The sequence below is a fragment of the Dichotomopilus funicola genome (genome assembly GCF_033296635.1).
Source record: "Dichotomopilus funicola strain CBS 141.50 unplaced genomic scaffold C8A04scaffold_5, whole genome shotgun sequence".
Taxonomy (NCBI): domain Eukaryota; kingdom Fungi; phylum Ascomycota; class Sordariomycetes; order Sordariales; family Chaetomiaceae; genus Dichotomopilus; species Dichotomopilus funicola.
Window position 1 is genome coordinate 658,491 of NW_026944026.1, and position 18,770 is coordinate 677,260.

Consider the following 18,770-nt stretch of genomic DNA (forward strand, 5'->3'; position numbering starts at 1 on the left):
ATGTTTTTTTTTCTTCATTTTCAGATCTATTTACGCCACTTACTCGTTGTTCCCCCTTTTTTGCTGTTACTGGGATAAAACATGGAGAGTGAATAGACTAGTTACCGGGACAATATTCGGCGTTGAGAACGAACGCGAGATTTTACGGGCACCTTGAGAGAAGGGAGCGACTGAAGAAAGGAATAATTGGACTTTTACATTCAACGTGATTATCTTGTCCATACATGTGGGATGTGATTTCTTTGCAGTATGGATATTACCCTGTCGTCGAGATGGGGTTATAAGAGTCGAATTTCCTATCCTTTTCTATGGTAAAAGTGGCGGAGTAAATCTTCTGTAAGCGGAGCTAGAGTCCCCCGCCACAAAGCATCCACCCGTACAGAGTGTAATGCTTGATATTTACGATGATACGTATATCGTGCTATCGTTAAGGCGCTTATTAACCTTGCGTTACGATCACGATTGTGGGGTGGTTAATTCCACATTAGGAAATATTGGAAGAAACCGTCGGCCATAAGGACCCACTTAAACCTACCTATTCACTCATCAACTCACTCATCACCCATCATCATCATCATCATCATCATCATCATCATCATCATCATCATCATCATCATCCTCCTCCTCCTCCTCCTCCTCCCCCCCTCATAAAAATAAATAAATAAGCCCAGCTAAAAGCCAACATGACTCACCCAATAAAAATCGACTACACCCTCTACCTAGTAACCGACTCAACCCTCGCCATCCTCGGCCCCGACCGGGACCTGTACACGGTCGTCGAGCAGGCGCTGCGCGGCGGGGTGACGGTGGTGCAGCTGCGGGAGAAGACGGGGGATACGGCGGAGCTGGTGGCGAAAGCCCGCAAGCTGCATGGCATCACGAAACGGTACGGCGTGCCGCTGTTGATTAATGACCGCGTGGATGTGGCGCTGGCGGTGGGGTGTGAGGGGGTGCATGTTGGGCAGGATGATATGGGTGAGTTTCTCTTTTTCTCTCTCTCTTTTTTTACATTTCTACTCTTTTTTTTTTCTTGGTGTGGGTGTTGAGAATTGAGGTTTTGTTTTTAAGGGGAAGGAGATTTGAAAGGGTGGCTAATTGGTGGGTTGTGTAGATTTGGCCACGGTGAGAAAGCTGCTCGGGCCGGACAAGATCATTGGCGTCACAGCTAGCACGGTGGATGAGGCACTCAGGGCGTGTGAAAGGGGTGCAGACTATCTGGGCATTGGCACCGTTTATGCCACACCAACGTGAGTTGTTGACTCCCGTGATCCGTATTGGTGGTCCAGTGACTGCCGGGTGTGCTGACAGCAGTCCTATGTAGGAAAACAAACACCAAGGAAATCATAGGCGCAGCCGGTGTCCGTGAAATCTTGACGAAAATCGCCGAGGCCGGGCATAACACTCAAACCGTCTGCATCGGGGGTGTCAACGAGTTGAATGTTCAGCGCATCTTCCACCAGTGTCATTCCCCCAAGAAAGCCCTGGATGGGGTCGCAATTGTCAGCGCCATCATGGCGGCTCCGGACCCGGAGGCGGTCTCCAAGAAACTCCATGGGCTGATTACGTCCGAGCCGGCTTTTGCCGCGGATCTCGGGGGAAATCAATCTGTCGCAGATGCGCGGTCTGTGGTGGATTTGGTGCCTTCGGTTATCAAGCACGTCCATGAAACTACGCCGCTTTCGCATAACATGACCAACCTCGTATGTATATACCGTACCCTAAGGGTGTTTCTCATATAGGCTGTGTGGCTGGGCTAACACGAAGGAGGTGGTACAAAATATCGCTGCCAATGTTGCCCTCGCGGTGGGTGCGTCACCCATCATGGCAGGCTATGGCGAAGAGGCGGCCGATTTGGGCAAACTCGGCGGCGCTCTGGTCATCAATATGGGCTCGGTAGACCCTAGTGGGCTGGAAAACTATCAGAAAGCACTCAGGGCGTACAACCAGCAAGGGCGGCCGGTGGTGTATGATCCAGTGGGGTAAGTTTTCCATGGCTGAGGACTCGGATAACTCGCGAATGCTGAAGCTAACTCCCATGTTAAGAGCTGGTGCCACTGCCATCCGCCGCGCTGCTGTCGGGACCATTCTATCCAGCGGCTACCTCGACGTAATCAAAGGCAACGAAGGCGAGATCAAGACAGTCTTTAACAGTAGCAGCAGCGTGAACACCAGCGGTCAAGCCCAGGAACAGGAAGAGCAACAGCGCGGTGTCGACAGCTCAACCACACTCGACGCCACACAAAAAGCACAGCTTGTGCGGGCCCTCGCCGCGCGCGAGAAGAACGTCGTCGTGCTCACGGGCAAGACGGATTTCGTCAGCGACGGCACGCGCACGTTTGCTATTGACAACGGGCATGCGTATCTCGGCATGGTTACCGGTACGGGGTGCACGTTGGGGACGACCATCTCGGCGGCGATTGCCTCGCGGAAGGCCGGCGGGGGGGTGGATCGCTTGGTGGCGGTCATCGCGGCGATTTTGCATTTTGAGATTGCGGCTGAGATCGCTGCCGTGCGTCCGGAGGTCCGGGGGCCGGGGACGTTTGTTCCGGCCTTTTTGGATGAGCTGCATTTAATTAGACAGGCGACTGTGAAGGGGGATTTGGCCTGGTTGGAGAAGGCGAAGGTCAAGAAGGTGGAATAAAGAGTAGCTATGTTGATCAAGATTTTTATTTTATTTTCTTTTTTTTTGTTGTTGTCCCGTTTTGTTTGGTTACCCCTTTTTTACTACCTAGAGTGTGTGGCGTTCCAGGGGCTTCGGCCCCGAACTCGGCAATCGGAAGTCGCTGAAGGCGGGGTAGCATCGGCTGATACCCGGGTGCATTTGTCCCCACTTCGGCCGGATCCGCTGCCCCGCGCTGCGGTCCTCGGGCCAGACAACTCCATGTAATTACTCACTTGCATGAGACGGAAGGCGAGCTTTCTCCGATTTCAACTCACATCTAGTGAAACTCTCCCAAAATTACCCTGACATCTGGACGTCTTTTCTTCAACACGCTGAATCTCTCCCCGTCCACCCACCATGGCTGCCTCTGCCCCTACGCCCGAAAGGCGGTTCAGTACGTTTATTCCTTTTTAGCTTCTTAACTTCATCCTCGGTACTAACCCCGAACCACCTAGAGAACCCTGCCGTCTTGTAAGCTCTCCTGATCGGACTCAAATTTCGATATTCATCGAACGAACTAAATCAACTTGGAGCTCTGCCACTGATACCAACAACCCCTAGCATCTGCGACATCCAAGAGAAGTTCCGTCCAGCCATCCATGAGTTCGACAAAGTGTAATCACGCCCACCCCACTCACTCAAAGTAACCGCATCTCGTCCTCCGCCATGACACTTACACTAACACTCACTCACCCACCTAGGGTCCTCACCGCCCGCAAAGCCCTGCGAGCCGCCACCGTCCTCCAAATCCCCATCTTCGTAACAACCCAAAACCGCGCCCGCCTAGGCAACACCGTTTCCGAGCTGCGTATGTTCCCCTCCCCTCACCTCACTCACCTCACCTCACACCCCCCTCCAAATCCCATCTAACCCACCCCGATATATCTCAGAACCCCACCTCCAAACCGCCGGCTCCCTCGTCCAAGCCAACCTCGACAAGACCCGTTTCAGCATGTGGATCCCCGGCATCTCCTCCCACCCTCAATTCTCATCCACCTCTACAGATCACACCTCCGACGTCCTAATAATCGGCATCGAATCCCACATCTGCGTAACCCAAACCGCCCTGGACCTCCTGCAGCACGGCCACCGCGTCTACATCGCCGCCGACGGCGTGAGCTCGACAAACCGAGAGGAAGTGGGGATTGCGCTGGCACGGATGCGGCACGCGGGGGCGGTGGTGACGTCGAGTGAGAGCTGGGTGTATGAGTGTATGGGGGATGCGGGGATTCCGGAGTTTAAGGGGATTGTGGGGGTGGTGAAGGAGAGTGCGGGGGATACGAGGGAGGCTTTGGGTGGGTTGGTGGGGAGTAAGATTTAGAGGGTGTACGTGTATATATATACATACCATGTAGGTGTGGGTGTGTTCAAGGGGTAGAGAGAGAGGGAGAGAGAGAGATGGGAAGATAGATAGATAACAAAGTACTGCGAGTCATCATATCATCACACAACTCGTGGTTCAGTAACATGTAATGAATGATTGTTCCTTGTGATTCTTTATTTATATTTTGCGCTGTTTTTCAGATTTTTCCTTTCTTGTCCACACATCTTGGGTCAAGCCCCGCCCCCTTTCTCACTGCTCGGCACAAGCCGGTGCTGCCAAAACCCCCATTGCAATATCCCATTCCATCCCACGCCTTCACACGCTTTCATGCCACTTAGCCGTCTGTCTGTCCGTCTGTCTGCCTGATCCGTTCATTACGGCTCCTTACCCCCTTTCATCCACTGCAAGTAGATAGCAAGCAATGCCAGCAAAACGAGGCTCATTCATTCATTCCCTAAATCCCAAATCCCCTCTCATTCAATCACTCAGACGTACCACCCGGCTTCGGCTTCGTCGGCGCTATCCACGAAAACGCCGACGCGCTTCCCAGCGGATTATTCCCCGGTCGAGTAGTAGTACTGCCCAACGGCGGCTTCCCGCCGACTCCTACCGCAGCCGTGTCTTGGTGGCCATGTCCTCCTATTGCCGACGACGTCTGTCTGCCCTCTCCAAGACTGGCCAAGCCCGCAGCCGAGACACTCACGCTTCGCTTCGCAATACTACCGCTGGTATTGCTACTACCGCTGTTGCTGCCGCCCCAGCTGATAGCCGCCGGGCCACCCTCGGCAGCCAAGTGTGGCTTGCGCTTCGTCTGCTCGGTATTTGTAGATCCACTGCTGCGGGGCGCCCCTGGTGCGGGCTCGTACGCAGCGCCCGTCTTGGTCGTCGCCGTCGAGCTACCGCCACTGGATTTGGATGCTTTGAGAACCTTCATGTTGCGGGGCCGCGCAGCTGGCTGATACCCGCTCAGCGGTGTATTAGCGTCACCGCCAAGGGCCGCCGCGGTCTGGCGCCAGGGCGTGCGGATAGCAGAGCTAGAATCCCGACGCTTAGGAGGTTCGCTGGATCCAAAGGGTTTTTCTGCCGGGGCGGGGGGTGGTGGTGGTGGTAAGGCGGGCTCGGGGAGGTGCTTGTCGAACTCGCCCCCGCTTTCCGATGCCGCGCTGGTGGTTGCTGTTGTCTTGGCTGGCTGACTTGAGGCCGCCGTGGGCGAGAACATCCCGTCAGACCCGCTCGAGAGAGACTTGGGGACCGAGATCCCGCCTTCCTTGGAATCGTGGACAGAACCATTGACCGATTTCTCGGCTGTCACAAACTCGGGCGCAGAGGCGTTCAGCTTCGGCTTGTTGGGCACGATGTTGGCAGTGGTGATGTTTCGGAACACGGCGTCACGCTCAGGCCGCACAAACGGGACGGAAAGCTTGTCGCGGTCACTGCCATAGAGAGTCATGAGATTGCGGGAGAGCAGAATATCGGCGCCGTACAAGCGTAGCGTGTGGCTGCCAATGAAGACGCGAGCCGCCTCTCGTGACTCGGGGGATTCTTGCTGATCCATGCCCGTCACCTCGAACGTTGCTGTGATGCTCGGAAGCCGCGGTGCCGGGCTCGCGGACCGCGAGTTGGACTGCGTGACACGAGCCTCGACCAAGAATACGGGGAGTGAGATGCTGTGGGTGCCATCCAGTTCCCGATGGATGTTGTTAGTTAAGTCGAGCTCTCTGAGCAACGAGTACTCGATCGTCGACTTCTGGGACCCGGTGCACACCACGGCGTACAGCACCAGATCGGACGTCCAGTTGGTGGTTAGTAGACAACGGATGATTGATGGTGGAGCCCCGAGGATGTGCACGCCAGGTGGTGGTTCCGGCATCTCTAGTGGTGAGTCACCGTCGTGGTCACCCATCATCGACGCATTGTCCAGCCCAAGACTACTAATACGCCCCGATACACCAGAATGCATCGAATGCACCGAGTGCCCGGCCGAGCTGTGTCTTCCATCTGACTTGTGTGAATACTGCCGTTCCATCTGGTGCCCTCCAAACCCACTTCCGGGACGGCTGAAATCCCCCGAATGTCGGGTGCCGTGGCCGCTGATGTTGTTCGTGCTTGGCAAGGTGCTCACATCAAACCGGACACTGTTGGCTCGCGAAGCCACCCCTCTTCGAATCGGTTCATCCTCAGCGTCCAGGTTCTGTAAGCTACCCAAGAGATTCGTGTCTTCGTCATCCAGGTCGTCTATCAGTTCAGTAGCGGGCATGTGGACAGGACCTATATTGAGACGGATTAGCTCGGCAATCAAGGCGCACCCGAGCAGGCGCGGGGTAACAAAGAAGAAAACAAGTCATTGTTGACGACAAAACACTCACCGTGCTGCGGCGTGCCCCCAAGCACACTCGGAAATGGGGAGTTCCAGACGGATTTGAGCGCTGCGTCATCGGCCTGTCGTTTCTCGAGCGACCGTAGCCGCTCTGTATGCATCTGCTGCACATGATTGATGCGCTTCAACTCCATTTGAACATCGTGTAACTCTTCACGGCTGACGGCAAAAACGGGATCCATGCCCGCAACCACGCCGGAGTAAGAAAAACAATAGAACAAGGTTCAATCCGAAGAAGCTCAGCGTGCGAACCACAAAAAGGTGGGCTATATACTGCTTCACGGATGTTCGTATCCCCGGGTGGGCGAGTCGGAGTCGAAATGAACGAGGCAGGGCTGAAAAACGAGCGATCCCAACTCAGTGCGAAAGTTGCAGGCCACAGTAAACAATTGTCCCGTCTTTTTATTGTTTTGCGTGCCTCTCGCCGACCTCGATATTCGACCAGCATCAAATCTCGAGGTCCGCCTCCCCCCACATCGCCCGGAAAGAAAGACCGCCAGGCCTTCAGCGATACACCTCTTGCCCGCGTCTGGTCCGGAAACTGAAGCGGCGTTGTGGTGATCTCCAAGCAACAGAGGATCTCGACGTCGGCGATGTGGGTAATGGCACGAATTTCGCCAAGGTGTAGTGATTGTCGGTTCGTTAGAAGTCGGTGTCGATGCGGGAATTGAACGGTACGTCTGTGGTGAACGCGAGTGTTGTTACACCTCTCTTAACTTTCGGGGCGGCGGGCTGAACGTCAAATGTCGAACGGCGAATGTTTGGGGGGTCGAATGAAGCAGGTACCCTCGTAACGTAGGGCGGGGAACTTGTTAAGTCGCCTCGAAAACCAAATGTTCAACTGGACTGATCAAAATGGAATGCTGAAAGGAAGTTTGGTATGTTTTGGGCGTAAATGTAAGGCACAAGTTCCGTGGGTCAAGGGAGAACGCGAAACGGGTCGTTATTATTAAACGTTGTTGGGTGGGTTGGAGTGACGGATTCAATTCCGGGAGAGCCACCAGCCAAGGAGCTCCAAGCATATCAACCTCGCCTTCCTAGCTTGCTAGGGTGGAACAACCCTAACCCCCGCTCCCTTTGTCCTATCGACTCCTATTCGAGACTCAACAGCAACAAATTGTTTCCTGGACAACTCTCGAGTTTATTTACCGATTTACCCCGTCCATCCACCAATTTCTATAGCTTCGCATCGCAATGCTTAGACTTGTGTTTCTTTTCATTTACTCTTCTCTTTCTTTGGCGTCATTGCCCCTCTTTCGGCGATAAGGCTGCACACAGGCAACGGCGATCTTCCGACACTTTGAAACAACTACCATGCGGCGTAAACGCATGAACCAAAGTCTAAACATACCTTAATCTCCTGTTGGGACAGCATTTCATGAAGCAACAAGTTTGGTACCGGAATCACGGGTACCATTTCCATTGAATGAACCCTGGTGTCAATTCATCGCTAGCTGACTTAACTCATCGCCCCGCGGAAATAAGCATCAGAGCAAAAAAAGCCTGGCTTGAAACACTCAGCTGGAGGGGGAGTGATCTGCCCTCGGGGGTTGGAAATCGTCCGCATCCGATATCGCACACGTTCGTTCTTCTCTTATATGGACTTGCCCATCAGATGGTCGTCCTCCTCGAGCCAGGGCGCGTCTCGCCAGTCCGGCAGCACGAACCCAACCTTGTTCTCATCCTTTGTCCCAGCCCACTCTGAACCAAGGTGCGGCCGCACTAGGTCGTAAAAGACCTGGTACGACTCGGCACTCATGTGCAAGCCGTCGGGGAGCAGCTGCTCGAGGTATCCGCGGACCCCGCTCTCCGGGTCACCAAGGGCCGCGCCGTTCTTGGATTTCTTCGGGTCAAACCCGGGGGTCTTCTCGAGGGCGCGGTCCATGATGGCTTTGTGCAGGTCGACCAACGTGATGGCCGGGTGTTGGGCCGCGATCTGGCGGACGGCCTCGGAGTAGGCGGCGCTGCGCTTAGTCTGGCGCATCGCAGCGGGGTGTCCGTTGGCGCGGTCAAGTACAGTCACGCGAATCTCGTCTAAGGGCGGTGGTGTGACGAGTAAGATCTTGGGTTTGTGCGCCGTCACGATCGGGTGATTGATGATGCGGACCAGGTTCTCCTTGTACCGCTCCAGCGGCACATGTTGGAAGTTGGTTGGGAGTTGGACGGCTGCATCGTTGGCTCCAAACAGGATAATCTTGGCGGTTTGTTAGTCGGTCGTGCCACCGGGCTAAGCTGAATGCCAACCCCCACTACCTTATTCCAGCAGAGAGAAGAAGAAGCTCACCAGGTATTTCAATGCCGGCCCGCCCAGTGATGGCGGCGCAAAAATATTGGGTAGGATGCTCAGGGCGTTGGATGTGTTGTACCCTGAAAAACCGCGGTTGACGACATCGAAGCGGCGGAGAACCTCTGATGTCACAAAATGCGAGTTAATGGCACCATTTCCTTTCCGTTAGGGTACGTTGAGTACTGACGTGTCTGAAGAGCGGACTGGAAGGAGAAGCCGGTGGATGCATCAACGCTGGCTTGGAAGAGTGAGTCCCCGAAAAGGACGATCTGAGGGTATGAGGTCTATGGCGGGGTAACGACGTTTATCTTTTATCAGCATCTGTACGACGGAGGCGTTGGGGGGCTCAATCGATTTGGAGAACCACTTACCGCCATGACTGGTACGTTTGGCTGAGTGGTACGGTATCCGGCAACAGAAAGTGCAGTCGAGTGAGCTGGAAGTGAGGGATGGTACCAGTGGAAGTATCAAGTTATGCAAGATACCTTCAAAACTTGGGTGCAAGAAGTAAAACTGGGAAGATAAAGCGGTCTTTGTGGAAGGAGAAACCCTAGTCATCTAGTCTGCATTGGATGGGTCTTCCCGTGGGTGCACCTGCCCTTCAAATACCGCTTCCTGGAGTAGGTTTCTCCCGGCGTGGGCAAGGCCCATTTCCTTCTCAGGCCTCGCGATAACTCGCTCGCCCACTTGCCCACATTTGTCCACTCATCTCCAACACCAAGCTGCTCGTTGACTCGCCCGAAGGGCCCAGCAAATACACTTTGCCCCACTATCCCACCAGGGGTTTACTTGGAATGGCACCCCGCAGCCGGGCGTCTGCAGACCGACCCCCTTTCCCGCCTGGCGACGACAGTTACAACAACCTTTTATACTTTCCTCGACCAACGGCGATCTAGATCGAGGGAACACAACAGACTGCCCGATGATTTGCGGGCATATTTAGATTCCCGCCCGCAGAGCCCCGACCCGTCCTTACCTAAGGTGAGTACGTATGGTTAAAAATACTTTGCACGCCTTGTGCAAAAAAGTTCAAATCTGCTCTCCGCCATCCGTCGCCTTTTTCCCTTGGCTTGCCTGGCTATCTCAGGATGTTCGGCTAAGCTTTTGAAGTTTACCAAAAGTCCTATTGGCCCTCCATAAGAAAACACAGGCCGGGTTTCCGTGAGCCAACCACTCCGGGAGGTCCAAGGCCGAGAGAAAAAGAGCCGATTGGCACCTAGTCACATGGGAGGCGGCGACTGCGATCTGGAATGCAGATACCTGCCTTGCCTGCTCATGCTACCCCGTCTGCTTTGGCTCCGTCGCTTGAGGCCTGGTCATGCCGGGGCCAATCGTGCGGCTCCTAGTCAGGCGGTGTCCAGCATCGACGGGGCCAGTGGCTGGGCCCCTAGTATCGTCGAGACGACATGCCATGGGCAGGCCTTGGACCGCGCTGGAACAAGTCCCTTCAACGACTGGTGAACCCCGCAGGGAGCGGTGGGGGGCCACTTCGAATCAACACCCTTTTAAGGGTCTGATGAACCCAGCCCAGCGGAACAATCCTCAGAAAGGGCCTGTCTTCTTGAATTTGGCCCATCGGCTGGGAGGGTTTAGGTGGCTAAGTGGGGTTGCTGTTGACTTAGCGCACCCGGCTGTTTGGATGCCCGCATTTTCCGCCCGAGACAAGCGCCTAAACCGGAGGCCAGCAAAGGATCCCTTGCTACCTACTTGCCGACCTAGGTGGCGAGCCACTGTTACTTCTCCCGGGTTTTTGGCGGAGAAGATTGGGTGCCTGGGGCCTCTGAGGGCGGAAGACGCAATTCAGTCCATGAAGCTCTTCATGGGTGGAATCAACTCCGAACTGCCCGCTGCGGTGCGGGGCAATGTGGGGGTTGTCTGTTTCGGAAGCCAGCGACAGCCGGATATGGATGCTGACTTATCGATAGGCCCTGGGAGTACGCACCTAGGCCGCCAAGTATGGCCACCTGAGCCACCGACTACCCATCATCGACCTCACTATCTTTCCTCTCTTTTTCCGAGTCGACCTATGATTACCCGAATGCCGTCTTTACCCCTCAATATCTCATAGCAGGTCGCTGAGATCCGCCGAAGAACCATGTCCCAAGCCCAAGTCGCGTGCTGCACCTGCGCATCCTTACTCGCTGCTCTGCCTCGCGTGTGCTCTACCTCCGAGAAGCCCCTACCCGACGACAGGCGACTACAGTGCTGCGGCCGTACAATCTGCGGAGCATGCATCCGTGTAAACAACCCTGTTCTTACTCGGGTTTCCCGCTTTCTTACTTCGGGTGTTGTGCCTGAGACTGACCAACAATTCACACCCAGAAAAACAACCGCTTCCGAAGCTACTGTCCCTACTGCCAAACCTCTGCCGAACCCCGACTGAAGCGCCGGCCGGATACCCGGCGAGGGCGAGATGCGGAAGGGTCTGGAGCGGGAGGTTCGGATATAGACCTGGATAGTGAGTCCGAAACGGACAACGACCCACCTCCGTACTCCGCCATTGCCCAAGCAGTCAACATCAAATTCAACCCCACCGAGTCCGCACGGCCACCGCCCCCATATACCCCGGCTTTATCGACGTCACAACAACTCGGGAGCCCCAAAGATCAACACTCGTCTTCGCCCTCCTCCTCCTCCTCCTCCTCCTCCTCCTCCTCAACGCCTTCCCCGGCCCCCTACACAGTCCACCACCTGCGTCATCCACCCCATCCAACACCCGATTCCCTCCTCTCCCTCTCCCTGCAATACGGTATCCCGCCCGCCGTGCTCCGCCAGCACAACCGCCTACCCGCCGACGCCGACTACCTCCTAGCCGCACGCCACACCTTACTCATCCCCACAGCCCACATCACCACCAACCCCAAGTCCAGCGCTGCACCACCCGGAACTACTAGTAGTAATAGTAGCAACAGCCAAGAAACAGCCAGCCTCTCGCCGCGCCCCATCGAAGATGCAGCCGAGCGCGAGCGCAAAATTGCCATCCGCCGGTTCATGGTCGCCTGCAAAGAGGCCGACTATGACACGGCCGTCGTGTATCTCGAAGAAACGGGCTTCGATTTCGCGCTGGCTGTGCAGCGGCATCGGGAGGATGCGGAGTGGGAAGCGCGGAATCCAGTGAGGGTGGGTCCTTCCTCCTCGGCTGCAGGGGCTAGGGGGAAATATTATAGGGGGAGGGTAGCGAGGGTTGATAAGGGGAAGGGGATGGTAGTGACTGGGAAAGGGGATGCGGGAGATGTGAATAAAGTTGGCGAAGCGAAGTCAACCCCCGGGACAGGAGGAGGAGGGGGGTTTCTGGGATGGTGGAGAGGGTGAACTGTCCGTGATTTTGGGTAGGCTAAGGTAGGTAGGTAGGTACCTAGGCAGGGGGGATCTGTTTGTTTTGTTGTTGCATAGACACGCACCCGCGGATGATACCACAGTTCAGTTAGTCAATTTCAACACATTCCGTTTGTATTTGTATGATACCGCTTAGCACCTAGGAGCGGGCCTCGATGAGACGTCAATGTTCACAGTGGATGGAGTGTTTGTTTATTCGTGATGATGAAAAACTTACGCCGTTATTGTTTGGATGTCCCCTTCCGGAAGCGCCGCCCACTTACTTGCCTGTTACAATACACAAATTATCCCATTGCCTCGAACCATGCGGTCCGCCATGTCCGTCCGCCGGCCTAACATTATATTTCATCCCTTGCTTTAGAAAGCAGATCTTGTCCGAATATCCTGCGCAAAAAAATGGCATTAGCACATCGTCGGCTGCTAGCAAAGAAGAAAAGGGGGGTTGATATAAAAATAACATACCGAGATCTTCCGCTCGATTTCCCGCACCGAGCGGTCCAGCTCTCCAGCAATCATCTGCTTCTTATCGTTCGGCAGCAGACTGAACCTCTCACACAAATCTCCATCGATCACCCCCTTAACCGGCACATAATACCCACGGTAAATGAGATGATCCCGTCCCGCCAACGGGGCGTCCTCTGCCCGCATGTGGCTCTCTAAGTTTTGGAAGAAATCCACGTCCTCGCGGCTGACAAAGGGGATCAGCACGCCGACGGTGCCTTGGATACCGCTCCACACCAGCACGTCCCGACCACCGGCGACGAGATTCGTCTTGACAATGCTGGTGGGCAGATCCTGCGTGTAAAAGTGTGCCATCAGGCTGAGACGGCTCTGTGCGCCGTGGAGGTAGTTGCGGGCGTGCTGGAGCTGGATCTCCGAGCCGGGTTCGTCGCTGTCTTGGCTGGCCCGATCGGGGCACCGCAGGATCCAGATGTTGCCGAATTTATCGCCACCCGCGACGGATTCGTAGTCAACCATGGTCGTGCAGGTGGTCCAGCGGTTGACTGTGTCGTCCGCGAAGGGGAGGAGCTTGTTGCTCTCGGGCTTGTAGACAATGTAGGTGAGGCCCTGCTGGACATCGCCCACGACGATGCGGCTGCCCTGGGTTTGCAGTGATACGATCAAGTGAGGTGCCACCACTCCCTGGGCTTTCCGCAAAAGCTGCCGGAGACCGAGGTCGTACACACGGAGGGTCTTGCCAATGCCAGCAAGGAGGCGCCCCTGGAATGGGATGAGAGCCATGGGAGGTTCTTCCACCTTGGTTTTGTGAATGAACTCCAGGTCTCTCCCATCCTCGTGGAACCGGTACACGTGGATATAACCCTCGCTGAACTGGCGTGGGTTGAGCACCATGTCCTTCCCAGTGCCCACGACGAGGAAGCTCTCGCCGTCTTGGCTGGAAAAGGGAACGACAGCGGCGCTGACCGCCGCTTCGTTGCCCTCCAAGTCAATCCGCTGGAGTACACTAGGTTCTTCCGCCAGGGGGTCCACAACGCTGATGCAGGACGCCCATCGCCCTGTGGCTCGAGGATATCCGAAGTCTTCTGGCGGCAAGACCGCTGCGTCGCCATTAACGGCGCCTGATTGTGCCAAAAGTTGCGCCCGTAGTTCGGGGGGTAGGGTGTTGTTGTCGGATTCGATGGTGTAGAAGTACGGTTGTTCTGGGTGCTTGACCAACCGTTTGGGGGTGTAGGTGAGGGGGATAGACTTTTGAATCATCGTCTGGCCCAGCCTCTCGATGGTAAAGATTCTGAATAAGGTCAGCACTTGGTACTCTCGTGTAACAGAACCAAACAATAATCAGAGAAATAAGTCGTCTCAGAAGGAACAATTGATACAACCGTAGTTGTAGTCAAGCCTCATTGCACATGGCGTAGGTATCCCTTTTATCATCATGTAGACGAGGAGGATAATTTGACTTCAGGGGGGACGATGTGGTTAACTAACCTAAGGAAATTGGCATGAATGCCCACCATGCCTTCGAGGCACTGCTCACTGCTGAAGTTCCAGCCATATTCGAGGTCGGAGTAAAGCAATGGCGTCGTGACGAAATTCTTCGTGATAGGGTCTGTATACCCCAGCCATGGACGCGAACTTAGGGCCAGGACGCAAGGTTGGCCTTGGACGGAGACTTGGAACAGCTTCGTGGGCTTCGACCCAAGGAACTTCGACCGGGCATCGGCGAGTTCACCGGTCACCTCGTCCAGCACGGTCCTCAAGTAGACTCCAGAATGTAGGCCAACGTGAAGGAATAGTGTCATCCCGCCGGTTGAGTCTTCCATCGACATTATCGAGAGAGAGGAGGGCGCCGACGTAAGCGCCTGGATAGACTTCATCTCCAACGTAGATTCGGGATCCAGGCTGAGGATGCGGACTGTGCAATCGTCACAGCCAACCGCTAAGAAGGGGCTTCGCCTCAAGCCTTCCGGCACTCTGCCTAGGCTAAGAGCAGTTACAGTCCCTGTCATCTCTTTCTTCTCATCGTACTCGGCCAGCGACCCATCGGCGTCCATCTCGAAGTAGACAATCTCGCCAGAGCTCAGGGCAATGACAACCTGGCTCTCATTCGTCGTGGCCGCGACGATCGATCGGTGTTGGGGAGCGGGCCACTCATTGACACGGCCTTGAATGATATGCCGGATACCCTTGGGGTGAACTTGGATAAGACCTTCCTCGCCCAGCTGCTGTACCGCTAGGGTGGGGACGCTCGTCAAGAAGCCACTCTCGGTAACCTCCTCGACAGTTTCACCAATGCTCAGAACAAGCGTCGCGTTCGTAAATGACAAGACAATATATCCATCGTACTCGTCATACTTTGTCAACTTTGTCGTCCACACAGCAGAGGGCGTGCCGGGCAGCTCCGAGGCAACGATTTCCGAAACCTCCAAACCGTATTTGAGCATCCGGAATGTACTCCTTGCCCGGTTACCGCAGACCGAGTAGATTTGCGGCGCATCGTCCTCGGTCAGGTTCGCGATCTTGCAGTCAATCAGAGGGTTCATCGAATCGAGGCTTTCCACAAGCACCAAGTTCTCGAGGGGCCGTGGGTGGAAATAAACGGGATTATATGCGACCCGAGGGTCTGTTGGGAAATCATCGCTCGAGAATTCCAGCTCCTCGTCGTCGTCCCCAAGCTTCTCAAATTGATAGAAGTGGTGGTTGCCGAACTCCCCGGCAGCGAAAAGGAAACCGCTTTTCAAGATGCACAGGCTCTGGGCAACGGGTATTGTGTCAAAGTACTTGACTTTCAAACGTCGGACTTCACCAGTAGGGTTCCCATCATCGTCCTCGACCATGTCCAAGGTGACTTTCATCAGGTCTCCGTCGTCAGTCTGGAGGAGGAAAAAGAAGGCACCAGCACTACCTTTCAGCTTGTGCATGACGCCGGACACGATGGTACGCTTCCTTTGCGGGTCCTCCGTCGCACCGCGCCGCCTCGGTACGGGGACGCGGAAGGCCTCCTGGTTGGAGTGGCGGTAGGTGACATTCTCCTCCCCACAGACTAGGACACCGCTGGGACCGTCATTGCCTCCCGGAACCTGGAAGAGCAGCGAAGAAGTCGGGTCGACAACATCTGACCACTTGCGCACGACGTGGTTCAGACCAAGGTCGAGTTCGTAGTAAACCAATTGCGCCTCGGCCTCTTTGCCCGCTTCCCCAGTCGCGTCCTGGTCAGCCTCAGAATAGTCGATCTCGAGGGCGGCAAAGACAGGGTTGGCATATCCCACGTCGAGGGCCACGAGTGACAGGACCAAAACACCGGGCTTATGTGCCTCAAGCGGAGAGGAGATGGTCAATTCGGCCTGAGCATTTCGGTTCAGGACGTAGACCAGCTTGTTCTTCTCCACCGCCGAGATTAAACACGCCCGTCCTTTCGGGTCAGCAGCCAAGTATTGGCCGGGAACAACGCGCCGCACTCCCGACTTTCCGAACGTCTCAAGATGGATACGCGAGAACCGGTTCGTTTTAGGCTGGTACTCGACGATGGCGATCCGGCCCGAGTCTGTGGCGAGGATGATGTAGTCTAAGGGTACAGACACGTTTTAGCACAGTCCGGGGTAGGTAGACAGGAGAGTCGCCGCGCGACAGTCCGCAAAGGCCGCCACGCGTTTCTATGCGGAGATCATCCCGCGAAAGCTGCGGAGTGGATCGAGAATCACTAATTGTTCCGAGAAACGGTACGTGGGTGCGGGTGTTTGTTTTGGAAAAGTTTACTCACCTTTGTGGCTACCGGCAAGACGAAAGGTCGCAATAGACCGGATGATGCCGAAGATGTCATGGGACAATATGGTGTTGACCCTTCCTTGCCTGGGGTCGGGCTGCAGGAGTGTGAGGCGCGACCCCGAGGCGGTGATGATTTGCTGCTCCTTGGTCCCCGAGAACTGACCCAGCAACGCCTGTGAGATTGTCGTCGGCGGCTGGATGGTCAGCGAGTACAAGAACATGTTCGATGTCGTCGCCATGATTCCCGGGGCGCGCAGAAAGCCGGCGCGGCTTTACTGTGGTGGGGGGGTGGTGCAATCTTGCAAGGCGGGTTGGTTGAGTGGTGTTTATGGGAAGCCGATGGGGGCCTGTTGCAGTCGCGAAAAATAAAAATCAAAAGCTTCGCTGGAGCTGTCTCTCAGCGCAGGTTCAGCCACACTTGGTCCCCCGCTAGTGCCACTTCCGGGCTGGACATAGTGTGGCTAGAGCTTCCAGCTTGGCTGTCTTGATTGGGCAACAGCCAAACCAAATGCGGATTGCGGCTTGGCAATCGGGTGAAGCCTCAAAATCCCACTTTAAGATTCGCTCAACGACAAACACCAAACCGCAAAGTCAGTTTCACTGGCGCAGTTCGGTCATGACCCTCCCAGCGGAGCTCGCCGCGCGCTCAGCGCTGTCCCGAGTTTGCACACGATGTTCGTCGTCCCTCCGAAAACGAGGATCAGTACACAATGGCGTTTTCCAGGCGTCCCGGCCACCACAGCGCGCCCTTTCTGATATGGGGATGAGGAGGACGAGGGTGGACGGTCCTGCGGCAGCGCAACCTTGGGCTGGCCAGAAGACCAACGCGAAGCGCTTCATCTCCGATTTTGCACAAACCGGAGTTAGGCCCCCGACGTACACCCGCTCCGACGGTCCGTCAAAACAAGTCCTCGCTTCCAATGACCTCTTCCACTCTTTTACCAACTCCCCGATTCCCGAGATCCGAAGGCGCGCTGCCTTCATAAGGCAATATGCAAACTGTCCACACCATGACCACCATCCCGGGGCCGGTATGGCTCCGGCACACGTCGATTTTGAGTGTCCCGACTGTGGCATTCCGGTTTATTGCAGCAAGGAGCACTGGGCTGACGACTATGAGGCGCATCTGCAAATCTGCGACACGCTGCGTGAAATTAACGAAGACGACCATGATCTCCGGTCTGGGAGGGTTTTCCCTGAGTTCAAATATGCGGGTGAGCAGCTAGAGGAGGCGCTCGTCAACATGAGCAACTGGGATACCTTCCTTTACACGCGACAGTTCAATGCCATCAACAATGACCGGAGCATGAGGCAAGCCACTCGGTTGTTGACGTACCCTGTGACAATCGGGAGCATTCTTCATGAGCTCAGTCCCTACAGTATCAAGTCTGGTGGCAGGATCACTCCGGAAGGGCTCAAGAGCTTCAGCGGTATGTCTCGTTTACTCCTTGAGGTCCATGGTATGGTGGATTCACTAACTTCTGCCCAAAATTAGCCCTCCGATACACCCTTCACCCCCCAAAAACTGGTGGTGGGCCAGGCATCAAGGGCCTCCGGATAGAAGCCCCCGCCGTTCGTCTCTTCATCCTCGGCGCTAGGGCTGAGTCGTCACTACCTCGCGATGCCTGGATTCAACTAGCCCATCTGTTCCCCTACCAGAGAATTCATCTGATTTTCATCGGCCCGGAAGCCATGCTTAACCGAGACGACGAGTTCCCGCTCCCGCCACGGACGGCCACCAACCCTTTCGGCGCTATCGTCGAGGACCGGATATGGCCGACCATGAAGATCAGCACCATTGTTGACTACTATCACACCATTCACAAGACTGGCTACTTTTACCCCTACGACCCATACTTTGATTGCTTCGTCATGTTCCACCCGGGGTTGGGGCATCCAGCCAGCTCCCACGAGTGGGAAGAGACGCTTCCCATGCTGCTGGAGACCAAGGCGCCCATCATCGTCACCGGGTACACCCAGGAGGATATGGTGCGCGACATCGACTGGGTCCACAAGACGGCAGCCGGTGAATTCGATGTGCTCATGGAGCCAGGCGAAAACGCGTTCCGCAGCCTGCGGTGGGACCTGAACGACCTCGACCCGCAGGATATCAGTGCCGGGAACTGGGGCGTTTGGGCGTTCCGTGGCAAGAGGTTCGTTTTCACTATCAAGCCATTTCTACGACATCCCATAGCTAACAATCAACTTGCACAGATATGAAACAACACGCAAGGAGGCAGAACAGCAGCAATAGCCAAACGGTGGTTCGGCCAGGGGTACGAAGGTACCGGCCGCTTTGACGTGGTGTGTATGATAAACCCAGCTGGTATGTTCAGGTCACTGTATCAAGAGTATATAGGTACCTATGTCTATCCGACACATGCATACACGCCTTCAGCAACTAGTCCTAGTTGATGGAAGCCTAAAAGAGACTCAATTCCGGTGGGTATCGAGGACACAGCAATACCCGCAGATCTGCAACGTGAAAAATGTCAAGAAACTGTGCCCAGGACTCGAGGTCCAAGACCGGCGGCCTAAATAAATTGAGACATCAAAATGA

General features: G+C 55.4%; 6 protein-coding genes across 6 annotated transcripts; 3 read left to right on the top strand and 3 right to left on the bottom strand.

The window, feature by feature from the left end:
* Window positions 1–683: 683 nt before the first annotated feature.
* C8A04DRAFT_34586 (putative hydroxyethylthiazole kinase) lies at window positions 684–3,983 on the top strand (the record flags this gene model as incomplete). Its single annotated transcript, XM_062782882.1, has 9 exons — window positions 684–975; window positions 1,112–1,247; window positions 1,322–1,700; window positions 1,768–1,979; window positions 2,044–2,150; window positions 2,181–2,513; window positions 3,139–3,277; window positions 3,364–3,470; window positions 3,553–3,983. The coding sequence occupies 9 exons, from the start codon at window positions 684–686 to the stop codon at window positions 3,981–3,983; spliced, it is 2,136 nt and encodes a 711-aa protein (XP_062640413.1).
* Window positions 3,984–4,467: 484 nt separating this feature from the next.
* C8A04DRAFT_9303 (uncharacterized protein) lies at window positions 4,468–6,545 on the bottom strand (the record flags this gene model as incomplete). The annotated part of the gene is made up of 2 exons (XM_062785437.1): window positions 4,468–6,254; window positions 6,353–6,545. 2 exons carry the CDS (start codon window positions 6,543–6,545, stop codon window positions 4,468–4,470), a joined length of 1,980 nt encoding a protein of 659 aa, XP_062640414.1.
* A 1,412-nt stretch (window positions 6,546–7,957) lies between these two features.
* Window positions 7,958–9,027, bottom strand: C8A04DRAFT_25243 (SGNH hydrolase-type esterase domain-containing protein; the record flags this gene model as incomplete). The annotated part of the gene is made up of 4 exons (XM_062779488.1): window positions 7,958–8,557; window positions 8,648–8,772; window positions 8,838–8,934; window positions 9,022–9,027. 4 exons carry the CDS (start codon window positions 9,025–9,027, stop codon window positions 7,958–7,960), a joined length of 828 nt encoding a protein of 275 aa, XP_062640415.1.
* A 1,718-nt stretch (window positions 9,028–10,745) lies between these two features.
* C8A04DRAFT_9439 (uncharacterized protein) lies at window positions 10,746–11,962 on the top strand (the record flags this gene model as incomplete). The annotated part of the gene is made up of 2 exons (XM_062785481.1): window positions 10,746–10,889; window positions 10,973–11,962. The coding sequence occupies 2 exons, from the start codon at window positions 10,746–10,748 to the stop codon at window positions 11,960–11,962; spliced, it is 1,134 nt and encodes a 377-aa protein (XP_062640416.1).
* A 381-nt stretch (window positions 11,963–12,343) lies between these two features.
* Window positions 12,344–16,449, bottom strand: C8A04DRAFT_25245 (CPSF A subunit region-domain-containing protein; the record flags this gene model as incomplete). The annotated part of the gene is made up of 4 exons (XM_062779489.1): window positions 12,344–12,370; window positions 12,449–13,736; window positions 13,934–16,010; window positions 16,206–16,449. 4 exons carry the CDS (start codon window positions 16,447–16,449, stop codon window positions 12,344–12,346), a joined length of 3,636 nt encoding a protein of 1,211 aa, XP_062640417.1.
* A 377-nt stretch (window positions 16,450–16,826) lies between these two features.
* C8A04DRAFT_34589 (zinc-finger of mitochondrial splicing suppressor 51-domain-containing protein) lies at window positions 16,827–18,464 on the top strand (the record flags this gene model as incomplete). Its single annotated transcript, XM_062782883.1, has 3 exons — window positions 16,827–17,640; window positions 17,706–18,363; window positions 18,425–18,464. The coding sequence occupies 3 exons, from the start codon at window positions 16,827–16,829 to the stop codon at window positions 18,462–18,464; spliced, it is 1,512 nt and encodes a 503-aa protein (XP_062640418.1).
* Between the last annotated feature and the right edge of the window lie 306 nt (window positions 18,465–18,770).